The sequence below is a fragment of the Anoplophora glabripennis genome, unplaced genomic scaffold (genome assembly GCF_000390285.2).
Source record: "Anoplophora glabripennis isolate ALB-LARVAE unplaced genomic scaffold, Agla_2.0 scaffold233, whole genome shotgun sequence".
NCBI lineage: Eukaryota > Metazoa > Arthropoda > Insecta > Coleoptera > Cerambycidae > Anoplophora > Anoplophora glabripennis.
The window spans coordinates 682,354-694,597 of NW_019416413.1; the positions used below are offsets into that span (position 1 = coordinate 682,354).

General features: G+C 39.0%; 1 protein-coding gene across 1 annotated transcript in view; it reads left to right on the forward strand.

Moving 5' to 3' along the window:
• The window catches only part of LOC108914859 (proteasome activator complex subunit 4), a 45,201-nt gene that overhangs the window by 790 nt on the left and 32,167 nt on the right, over positions 1-12,244 (forward strand). Inside the window, exons 3-6 of the mRNA XM_018720774.2 lie at positions 4-165; positions 1,397-1,613; positions 3,341-3,618; positions 3,812-4,162. Coding sequence (XP_018576290.1) covers positions 4-165; positions 1,397-1,613; positions 3,341-3,618; positions 3,812-4,162 — 1,008 coding nt within the window. The remainder of the gene's footprint in view (positions 1-3; positions 166-1,396; positions 1,614-3,340; positions 3,619-3,811; positions 4,163-12,244) is intronic.

Consider the following 12,244-nt stretch of genomic DNA (forward strand, 5'->3'; position numbering starts at 1 on the left):
CAGAAAAAAATACCTCCTAACTAGAGATGAACTGCAATTGGAATGGAGACCACTATATAATTTGTGTGTTAGAGTGATGGAGAAAAGTAAAACTGATATTGGAATGTATAGATATTTTTCAACATTCGAACACACCATTTTTCATGTCATTAGAGCTTCTAAAGTGTAAGTATAAATAGTACCTAAATGTATTTGTAACACAGTATTATATATTTCAAAATATTTTTTTGAATAGAATCTATCACAGTAATAAATATTTTAATTAAATATATCTTTTCCGTGGTTATAACTTTTTTAATTTATTGAAGCATTCTTTCTTTATGAAGTGTTAGTTTTCGAGCATGACATGCAATAAAAATTAAACATTTCTGTTGCGAAATCTTACAACAGAAATTAATCTTATTAATCAATAAGTTTATCCAACACTATTCATGCATAAAAAAGTATGCAGTTAAATTATTTAATTTATACCTAATTATATTAAAAACCACCATTTCATATTTTGCTATACATAGTAGCAGTACTACGCATATTAATATTTCTACTTCTCATTCTAATCATAAGAATTAACAAAAATCACAGAGAAGAGACAGAGTGTAGTATTATTTGTAGGCCGCATCATCAATATATTGTTACATTATATAAGCTTTAACTGTTAGCAATTTATAGGTACACTGCCACATTAATTTTCCCTAATGCACTAACCTAATTTCTGATGTTCTGTAAACTTGATTAATCATTGTAATAAATAATAAGTACCTAACAATGGGTTTTACCTTAATTTAAATGAACAAATATTAAAACCTGTTTTAAATATAGGTAACCATTTTAATTTTCACCATCCACCACTATTAGCTAATGCTTCTTTTCTTATTTTTAACTGCTGGACATGGTTGAATTGGATAAATCAATAAAATAGTATCAATAGTATAATATTCAACAATGTATCATATTCTATTACAACAAAAATCAAATTGTTAATAGTCGGGTGCAAGGTTAATATTACAGATCATATGTAAAATGACTTTCTGTAAATTGTTCAGTGAAGTTAACAATTGCTTTCAAAAATAAATTGTGAAAAAAATCACCAATTCAAAAAATCATAAATTGTTACACAAAAAACACTATTTTAAGTACATGAGAGAATGCACTATGCATTTCTTTATAAACAGTAAAGCTTTCATATGTTCACTTATCCTAATATTTGTAATTGATATTTTTCTCACAAACCTCAAAAAGTTTTACTCAGGAACAAAAAGGTGCATTTTAAAATTGTTAGAACAATATAGGTACTGTAATTTTAAAATGGATAACAAAATAGTTTCAATACTGACAATTTATTAGTTCTTTCAGGTTGTTACTAAAAACTACCAATTTTTATATTTTTTGTTTTAAGTTATTTCCCGGCTTCTGCTACCCAAGAAATCTTAGATGAATTTAGACCGAGACTATGCCCCTTTAATGTATCAGACATATCCAATACAATACAGTATTTAGAGCTATTTCTACCCTACAGTATGAAACCAGAGGAAGCAGATATCAGTTATAAGTTATGGTTTGAGGAATTTATGACGTTTTGGGATGTTTGCCATAATGCTTGTGCTTGGGAAAATGTAAGTAATTAGTAAAGGTCTTAATAATATAAAAAATAAATATATTTTAGAAATTGGTTAAATGTACTGTACCTAAAGAAATTGATTTAAAAAATATATTTTCAGTTGCAACTTAAAAAAAATAAATTGAAACAATTGTAGGTACTACCAAATATACAGGCATCCCTTTTAAACTTCCAAAAAAAAAAACTTAAATAAGATCTTCTTGGGATAATAGCGGGGTAGTTCTTAAACGTTTTTTTCATTAATGCCGCATTTTCAATATATACATATTAAAGGTGTCTGAAGAGGATTTTTCTTACTTATCTTTAAATCAGCTAAAGATAAAGATGTACATGAACTGTCATCGTAAGAAAAGTGTTCAAACTATCTTATACCTAATAGCGGTAATCCACTACTATTGCGAATAAAATAGTTTTCATATTTTTCTTAAGACAATTGACATTTATTCGTTTACAAACTTGGACATCTTTATCTTAGCCAATTTAAGCATAATTAAGAAAAGAACCCAAAGCAACAACATTAACACCAGCGTTATGGAGAGAAACGTTATATGAACTACCCTTACTATTTTTCCAATAGAAACACGTTGCCTCCCAGGTTTTTTGAAGTTTATGTAAGACCCTGTTTAGTGTAAATATTTTTACCTAAAATATACATTAGTTTTGCACAAACAAACGACATGATATTCTTACATACATTCCATAAAGACAGTTATCAAGATTTTGAGATCTAATTTATTTTTTTTTAATGGAGCATATAGATTTTTACACCATTAGAAAGACCGTCAATAGAGCTTTTCAAGCGAGACATGGCTATATACCAGGGGTCGGCAAGTAATTTTAGGTGGGGTCCGGATACTTCTGAAAATTTTTAACGAGGTCCAGAAAAAAATTCATATTACAAATTTTTTATTTTAATTAGGACTCAAAATTTAATCTGCTTGCTAACCATTAACAACTCACAACACTCACATAATTGTAAAATACTAGAAAAAATGATAACTATGGCACTGAAATGTAAAAAACATTTTTTAAATAATTTATTTGAGTAATTTATACTTTCAAAAAATTTTTGGCGGTCCAGTATTTTACCTACCGCGGTCCGCCAGTTACCGACTGCTGATATATACATACTATAGTCTCATGGAACTTTTCCTTCAAAACATACTTTTATTAATAATATTTATACCAAATGAGAGGCAACAAAATGCTTAAGAAAGTAAAAAATTGATTAATAGTATTAAAAGAGACAATAATCTGTAAAATAAGTTTTTGAAAAATTGGATTGATTGTACTTATTTTTAATTAAAAACAGTTAGTTTATTTAATTTATTTAATGCTTTATAACTTTTTCCTGCATCTACAGAAAAGCAATTATTTTTTTCATGAAACCACTATACACAAACACATTAAAAAATAAAAGAAGTTGAATTAGGTTTACATCTCCCAAATGCTGCATTCAATTGTTTTTCTGGTATAAGTATCTGTCAAAGAAATTTTTAAAATCCCCACAATATTCTTACATTTTTTTTGTAACTTGAAAAATAATGAAAAAGTAGGAACACGGAGTCAATTTTTGAATGATTTAGAAATGTTCTCATTTAAGTATTTTATATTTCTTCTGTAATATATCAAAATAGTCAAATAAATATTACCAATTTGTTTCCTAATTGTATTTGTACTTAAAAACAATTGATTATTAATAACACAATATTAAAATTTTAGCATATGATGTGGATAATGACTAGCATAGCACGATTCCAGATAGGATACATTGATTGGGAGCCATATGTACCAACAATGTTTGTTCGTTTTCAAAGGACTTTGCAGCTGCCAGTAACCTTTAAACAAAGACAGTTGGGAAAGCAACATAAAATTGATACATCTGCTATGGCTATTTGGATAATTTGTGCCTTAAATGGTAACAATAATACTGCATTTTTTCATTTTGAAAAATTAATGCAGAGCTTAGAATCTTATTATCATCCTGCCAATACTGGAAGGTAATTTTTTCCATTAAGTTTTTACATTGTAATTGTACAGAAATTATTAATTTACAATATGTTTTAAGATAAGTTTTAATAACATTCATATTTAAATTACAATTTCTGAAGAACACAGATTCATTTGAGACAATGAATTTTTTTTAATTATATGTTTTTTGAAAATTTGCACAGATCAGTTTTTTATTTTTAGATGGACACCTAAGCTCAGAGAACTTTTAAGACAGTTATCTTATTATTTTATTCAGCGTGTCCACTGCGAACGTTACAAAACACCATCGTGGGAGTTCCACGTTCCAGATCACTACAAACTTACTGATGAAAATATAGATAAATTTGTAAATATATTAAAGCCTTGCATAGAACAAGCTATGTTTTCTAGAATGGGTTCCCAGGATACTAGTTTAGCACTGCAGTATCTGGCTTCTTTGAGACCTAATATTATCATTCCGATGACTTTGGATAAACTATATTCATCAATGTATAGTTTAACTGAACCTCACAAGTTAACGTCATCTATGATGGGTGTAATTGCCGTAGGAAGGTAAGAACATAAACATAATGTAATTTTTTATTTATTTTAATGTGCCTTAAAATAATACCGAAACAAAAAAATTACCTACAAAAGAAAGTCATTGAAACTTAATATGGAGTGTTTGTGGGGTAGTCGAATATGAGCTTATTTTTTTACTTGAAACATAAATGTCGTTAAGAACGCCTTAAATAGGATTTCATTTTTGTCATATTATTTTGATGGTAGGGACTTTGAGAACACACATATATTTTTTGAAACACTAGTTTAAGTATATTTATTGCATGTGTATTGGGTGGGGGGGTATTCTAGTTCATTTATACTTCACTTTTTTGCCAAATTTACACTTAAATTATATATTTTGTACGACCAAGACCAATTTACCCTCATTCAATTTTCAACAATTATTACTGGGATATAGCTTTGTGAATTAGATTTTGCGGTACAACATTCAAAAGCCTACATCTCTGTAAACACTGACGTTTTAAAGGTGCGTTGGTCTAAATCAAAAAATTGTTTAATTTACCTGCAAAACAGAAAGTATGATAAAATTCAAAGTGTTCCTAGTGACCTCTATGTTTTAAATAAACAACAAGCTCATATTCATGTTCAGCTACCCCAAAAGCTGCCCCATAGTGATTTTTATTGAAATATCCTGGAGTCTGGAGAGGGTAGCAAAGCTACAGCACTTAGGCCCCATTGGGCCCCTTGTACATCCTCCCATTAGAGAGATCAATCCACCTGAGCCGCCAACCAGCCTATTACAGTGAAAAAGGTGGTGACGTTGCTCAGGGGGGTCTCTCTAATATAGGCCATTGAAGGCCAGCGCTCTCCCAACATGGACTCTCTTGTTGACGAGACGGCAGTGCATTCACATAGTAAGTGCAACACCGTCTCGTCTTCCTGTTCACAGCCCCTACAAAGAGGTGTTTCACACTTCCCCATATTGTAAAGGTGTTTCCTTAGCCAACAGTGTCCAGTTTGAATACCTGTCACCAGGCGAAGATTTGACCTAGACATAGCCAGGTATTTTTTGGCTGTGTCTTTGCTAGGATACACTAAGAACTCCTTAGCAAAGTGACAGCTGATTGTTTCATCCCACCGTTTCATAAATTCTTTGTGGGTGTTTTCCTTGATAATTCCAACAAGTGCCGACAACGGAAGCACACTGGAGGGGCCGGGTCCAAAAATGTTGAGGCCCGATGCGCTCCTGGCTAGCTTGTCGGCTTCTTTATTGCCATAGCACTGCTCGTGTCCCTTTACCCAGCATACAGATATGCTGTTAGCGGCCGAGGCCACAACCAGTGCTTCATGGCATTCCCATACTGTCCTAGTCATTATCTTATGATTACACAAGGTCAGTAGTGCTTGTCTACTATCCGTGTAGATTCTAATGGTTTTGCCCGTAGTATGCCTGCGGGCAATTTCCTTCGCGGCTATGGTTATGCCTGCTAACTCCGTTTGTACAACGGTGGCATGCCTATCCATTGCCCATTGATATCGGATGTGCAGGGATCTAGAGTATATTCCACATCCTGCACCCTCCTTCCTTTTTGATCCGTCTGTGAAGATGCTAATTACATCTCCACGGGCGGTCTCCTCCTGTCTCTTAATGAGTACGGTGTAGGGTTTGTCAAATGCAAACCGGGGAGAAATACTGTCAGTGTCTGCCTGCAGGAGGGGCGTCTTCCTGACGACCTCATACCACAGGCGACTTCTGACTTCTCCACATCCTACAACCGGTTTTAAGTAAACGTTCTCGAGGCGAAGCATAGTTGTCAAAGCCATTTCTCTTAGATAAATATCCAGAGGTGGCAGACACAGCATTACCTCCATTGCTATGGTAGGTGTTGTACGCATAGCTCCAGTTATGCTCAGACAGGCAACCCTTTGTACTTGACTGAACTTTTGTTTAGCTGTCGTCTGCTGGGATTTCGGCCACCAGACGACAGCCCCATAGGCTAACATTGGTCTCACAATGGCAGTGTATATCCACATAACCACATTTGGTTTCATGCCCCAGGTTTTGCCAACGGTTCTGCGGCACTGCTCATAGGATATGTACACCTTTTTTAATCTTCTCTCAAAGTGAAGATTCCATGTTAGCTTTGCATCGAGTGTAACCCCTAGGTATTTCACATCAGATGCAAAGCTTAGCGTAGTGTTTAGGAGAGTTGGTGCCTTTGTTGGCCCCAATTTTCTCTTCCTCGTGGAGAGGACCATTTCCGTCTTCCTGGGGTTCACTGACAGAGCATGGTCCTCACACCACTTTTCAATAATTCTCAGGGCTGTTTGCATTGTTTGGCAAAGGATCCCTTCGAATTTACCGCTAATCAACATAGTGAGGTCATCTGCATAAGCGATGGTATAGATGCCTCCCGAGTCGAGGTGGCACAAGAGACTGTCTAGTACTAAGTTCCACAGCAGTGGTGATAGAACACCTCCCTGCGGACAGCCCCTTGCAACAATTCCTCTCGCGGAGGCATTCCCAACACTGATTTGTATAGCTCTTTTTGTGAGCATATCCGATATCCATCTGCAGATGGTGGAAGAAACCCCTCTCCATGAGAGCTGAGTTGATTTTGGGAAAGGACGTTTTGTCAAACGCCCCTTCTATGTCGATGAATACCCCCAGGGTGGATTCCTTGTTGTCCAAAGATCTCTCGATCCTGCCCACCACCTGATGGAGAGCAGTATCGGTAGATCGCCCTGGAGTGTATGCATGTTGATTAGGGTGTGGCTGTCTGTCCATCAGCACACTATCCCTTATGTATCGTTCACACAGCTTTTCCATCGTTTTCAACAGAAACGAGGTCAGGCTGATGGGTCAATACGCCTTTGGGGAGGTATAATCCAGCCTCCCTGTTTTGGGAATGAATACAACCCTTACCTCCCTCCAGATCTTTGGAATGTAAAGGTGTGCAAAACACAGCCTAAACATCCGCTCCAGGTGCGGCATTAAAACATCCAAGCCCCATTGTAAGAGGGCTGGATATATACCGTCAGTGCCTGGTGATTTGAAGGGTGAGAAGGTCTGCATTGCCCATCTAATTTTGTCCTTAGTTACAGTTTGGTTGGCAATCTGCCAATCCAAGACTGCGGGTGGGTTTTCAATTTCGTCTGGCCAATCTTCCCGTTCCATTGATGTGGATCCCGGGAAGTGGGTCCGCATCAGCAGTTCCAGACTTTCATTTAGATTGGCGGTTCTCACGCCATCCTCTCTGGTTAATAGATCTATATCATGATCTTTCTCTTTTGCAAGGATCTTACATAGCCTAGCAGCCTGCGAGTAGTCTTCAATCTCCTCGCAGTAGGCTCTCCATGCATCCCTTTGTCTTTTCCTGACCAGTTTTTTGAAAAGTCTCAGGTGGGTTTTGTATATTTCCCAGTCTGAGTCTTGTCTTGTCATTTTTGCCTTGTTAAACGATATCCTGGCCTTCTTCCTCAGTTCGCTCAGCTCCCGGTTCCACCAACCCGTGGTTGCGCCGGTTTGCCTAGCTGATCTGAGGGGGCAGGATGTTATAAAGGCTCTTTTTATGGCAGATTGTACAGTATTCACGAATACCTCAATCTCTCCATTATTTCTGGGCTCCTGATCTTGTACCGCTGCCAGGTTCTCCCGGAGGTGACAAAGATATTTATCCCTGTCAGTTCCTCGGGGGTCCCGGAACGGTTTTTGAGGAGTTTTGATAAGATTAATATTAAAGTTTATCCAGCGGTGATCTGACATTGAGGCAGTGTCTGCCACATGCCAGTTCTGGATTACATTAGATATGCGCGCCGTAGTCAACGTGACATCTATTAATGTTTGACTTCTTGAGTTAACAAATGTCGGTACACAGCCTCTATTACTTATACAAAGGTTGTTAACGTTAATATAGTCGTATAAAGACCTACCCCTTGTGTTGTTGTCTTCACTACCCCAAGATACATGGTGTGAATTTGTATCACAGGCCATGATAAGTTCCCATTTCTGGGTGCGACAGTGTACCACCAGTTCCTCCATCTCCCTTGTTGGTGGTGGGGTTGCCAAATTCTCACGGAGGTAAACTGATGCGATGACAACAGCAGTTTGTTTGCCCTTGACTACACATTCTACTTTCACGGCGGTCAGATCAGATGTTGAAAGGTGTTGTAGTGGTTGGGTTTTGATACGGTGAGGGGTGTATAGCCGTCCTCGGCCTGTCTGTGTTGGGTGTGCGGAAAATAGGCCCAGTTAGTTTATTTAAACCTGATATCCTGGATTTGACAACCCAGGGTTCTTGTATTAGTGCCAGTGTACCCTGCTCCACATCAAGGCGGCGGCATAATGCAGCCGTTGCCGCCCTGCTGTGTTGCAGGTTACACTGTACCACACTTACCTTTGTTAAACCAAACATTGTGAATCAAATGTGGTGTTCCTCGTCTTTTATCCTCCTAACCTCCTAAGAGGAGGGGTGGATTTCTTCGTCGCCCTGCGCCAGGGGTGTTTTGACCCTGAGAACGAGGGACTGGAAGATGTAGTGCATCTTCATCCACCTCGCCTCCAGAGTTTTCAGGTCCTCGTCTCCGATTCCGAAGACGAGTAGATGGCCTCGTGGGTCATCCTTAGCCTCGTGGTGGAACAGGCATCACCTGTTCACACTCACCGTGGGGTTCTGACCTGCCAGGCGACGCATCACCACCTCCTCTTCCCCATGGTCGCATCCAACTTCCACGGGAATCCAGAGAGTGGCTTTCGTCAGCCTTGGCAACTGGTCAGAGCGCACCAAGGCCATGGCACTGCCCTCCCACGGGTTCAGGCTTCCCACTGCATCCGTCAACCACGTCCGTGTGTACTCGTCCTCGCTGACAACCCTGATGATCTCACCAGAGTATGTCCACGAGCGAAACACAGGTGATCTAATGGTAGCGTCGGGAGTTAGAAGAATTTTAACCAGCTCCACCAGCAGTAATTTTTTGATAATGGACTCCCTATCCTTAGAAATTTTCCCATAGGGATTGTCCTTATCAATGATTGCAACCCTAAGATGACCTAGGGCTGCATCGCTATATGTTGAAGTAGTGGGGGGGGCCTGTTTTGCCCTCTTGTAGGTCCCCGACCTATTCCTCTTTTTATGGGATGGCACTCCGTGAGGATGCTCTCCCTTCCTAGATGGTGGATTCGCCTGGGAAGGTGGCACACCTTTCGGGTGCCCAGCCTTCCCTATAGGCGGTCCACTTTTGCCTGGATGGCGTTCGTCCCGCATAGACGGTGGCAGACCCTTAGATCCGCCAACCGCCTGTGCAGGACCACGCACCCCAGACGTTGTGGGCTGCGCCAGAAGAGTGGGTGCGCGTTCAGAGGAGGGAGCTGTAATTGCAGCTCTAGCCGCCTCTTCACGCGCTCTCCGCCTCCTCTTGACTCAGCCCCACAGATACGTCTGCCCCTTCTTTTATTTTCGGGCTCTTTGTTGTCCCCCATTTGAGGGATAATTTGGGACGATGGTCCCGGCTGTGGCGAGCGTTGCCGCTCTGCCTCAGGTTCGGATAGCAGCGAGCGTTGCCGCTCTGCCGCTATTGATGGCAGCGAGCGTTGCCGCTCTGCCGCGGGGTGTTTGGCATTATTATTATCCATGTAGGATTGTCGTAGTATTCGTCCACCTGGCTCCCCACCCACCACGGAGCCCAACTAGGGGATGCTGCAAGCAGTCACCAGGGCTACCAAGTGGATATAGCTCCCGAAAGCAGAACGGCGTCGAGAGAGGGTTGTGCATTCCTGAACGCCGGAGCCAACCGACGCTCAGTTTTGCAGCCCTCTACGCGCCCCCCTGCCCCAAGAGCTCACCCTGCTGGCCCTCTGACGGGACAGCACAGCCGATTGACCGGGAGTGGGTTAGTTCCCGGCCACCTGTCTAGTCGAATTCCGGACCGAAGTGGCGTGTTGCAGGCACGGCCTGCTCAACCACCAGGTACGTGGGAGCTGATCCGCGGGGTGCCTTCGCTAGGGTCCAAGCCAGGGGGTTAGCCCCAGTGGACCTGCTTATAACGACCCTCGCCATAGAACGGAGGTCCTATGGCTTCCCCTATCCGCCACCCGGGGACGCGCCTGGTAGGTAGCTCAACCCTCAGGTAATATCCTAAAAAATGACGGAATTATCGTAAAAAAATTGTACTAAGGTAACTTGATCTAAGTCCATTTATTCGACCCAAGACAGCTATGCTTCAAGTAAATCACATTCTTAATTGGACACTATATAGATCTTTTTTTGTATTTATTATTATTATTAGCCTTATTCACAATAAAAACCCCAAACTCATTCAGACATCAAACTCAGTATAAAGTGTAAATTGCTTGCATCTAATGCCTGAATTAATTAAGCCCATTTTTTATTCTCCAGTTTAATTTTACAGGATTTATTCTGGCATGTAGGTATTTCTGTTAAATGTTTTAAGGAATTTTAATCTTCACTTTTTCCATAAATTAAAAATTATGTGTACTTATAATTTAAAACTTCACATGTACTGCAGTAGACAGTGTGGTTCACATGTAGTGGATAAATAAATTTTCCAAGATATTCAGTTTTAATGGTCAAATGGTTACTAATGTTACACAATATTGTGTATTGCGCAATAGTTGGGGCGGGCTGCATTTTTCCACCTGCTACATTTACTTATCATACAAAGAAATGTTTTTATTTTAAATTCTCTTTGAATAGGAAGACGAATTAAAGGAAAAATAAAAGCATAAAATATGGGAGCATGATATGAGTGTGTTTCACAACCTCTCATATTTCTTGTAAAATATTAATACAGCGTTGTTCATCCTGATACTTAGGCTCTCTTGTACTGTACCAATGTTCCCTCTATTTTTTTTCTGACTGCGTGGTACAAAAGTATATGGGAGCAAAAATGTTCAAAATATATGTAAAATCGTGCAAGGGGGGGGGGGGCTGTCCTGTGCCTGTGTTTGAAAAAAATTTGCGGCCGCGCACCCGCGCATCTTAGAGGAAACTTTGCTTTGGTATCACACAATTCGTTATATTATGACACTAAAGAAATAAATAATTCTTCATTTGTTATTAACAAATTATAAGCATGCGAAGAAATTACTGTCAGATTCATTTGTCTAGCATTCCCTAAGCTGGACGGTGACGCATAACATTTTTGCAGCAGCATAAATCTGCTTAATGAGTAATCCGCTGATCCCTTCTGTGCCGATTCTTTGCGACTTGCCATTAGTGGACGATATTCCATAAAAATAGATGTGAGAAGGATTTCTCTTTTGTCATGTGCCCAGGCGCGATCTGCTTGGTGGATGCTTATTTTTATTGTACGTTTAAGATATGTATTTTAAACAGAATAATGAAAAAATTGTTGGAATATTGTTGGAAAAAACAATATTAACTGCTAAATATGTTAGAAGTTTAGGATCGTTAAATTTTTTTTTAGTTTGTTTACAAGGTAAAAAATACAGGTATATCGTTATGTTATAAAAAACAAAGAGAAACAGTTTATTAAATGAAATTTTTTATGCAAAATGTTAGCTACTCATAGGCAGCAGTATTGATTCAATATTATCGGTGGCGGCTCGTAAGGTGACGCAAGTGACGCACCGTTTCGCTTAAAATTTCTGTTTGGTTGTACAAATTAAAATTATTTTTAATTTTATATAAATTTTATAATTTAAGTATAATTCTATATTGAAAATGTATTGTGTTTGTTTGTTTATATATACAGCACTACAGGCCTACCAGCCCTTGGCTTCACATTCTTTCACTCTCCTTTTCCATTTTTTTTTCGATCTAACGCATCGTTCCTCCAGTCCCTAACTCCTATTTTCTTCAAATCTGATATCACTTCGTCCAACCATTTTTTTCCTCGGTCGTCCTCTTCTTCTTTTCCCTACTTCTCTCATAAGTATTTTTTTAACCCATCATTGGGCATTCTTGCAATGTGTCCCAGCCATCTAGCTCTCTGCGCTTTCACCACCTGAACAATGTCTGGCTTCCCGTACAACTCCATTATTTCTTTATTTGTTCTTCTTCTAAATTCATCCTGCAGTTTAATTCCTCCAAAAATCTTCCTCAACATTTTACGTTCCCAGATTTCCAACTTGTTCTCCAGTTTCTGTGT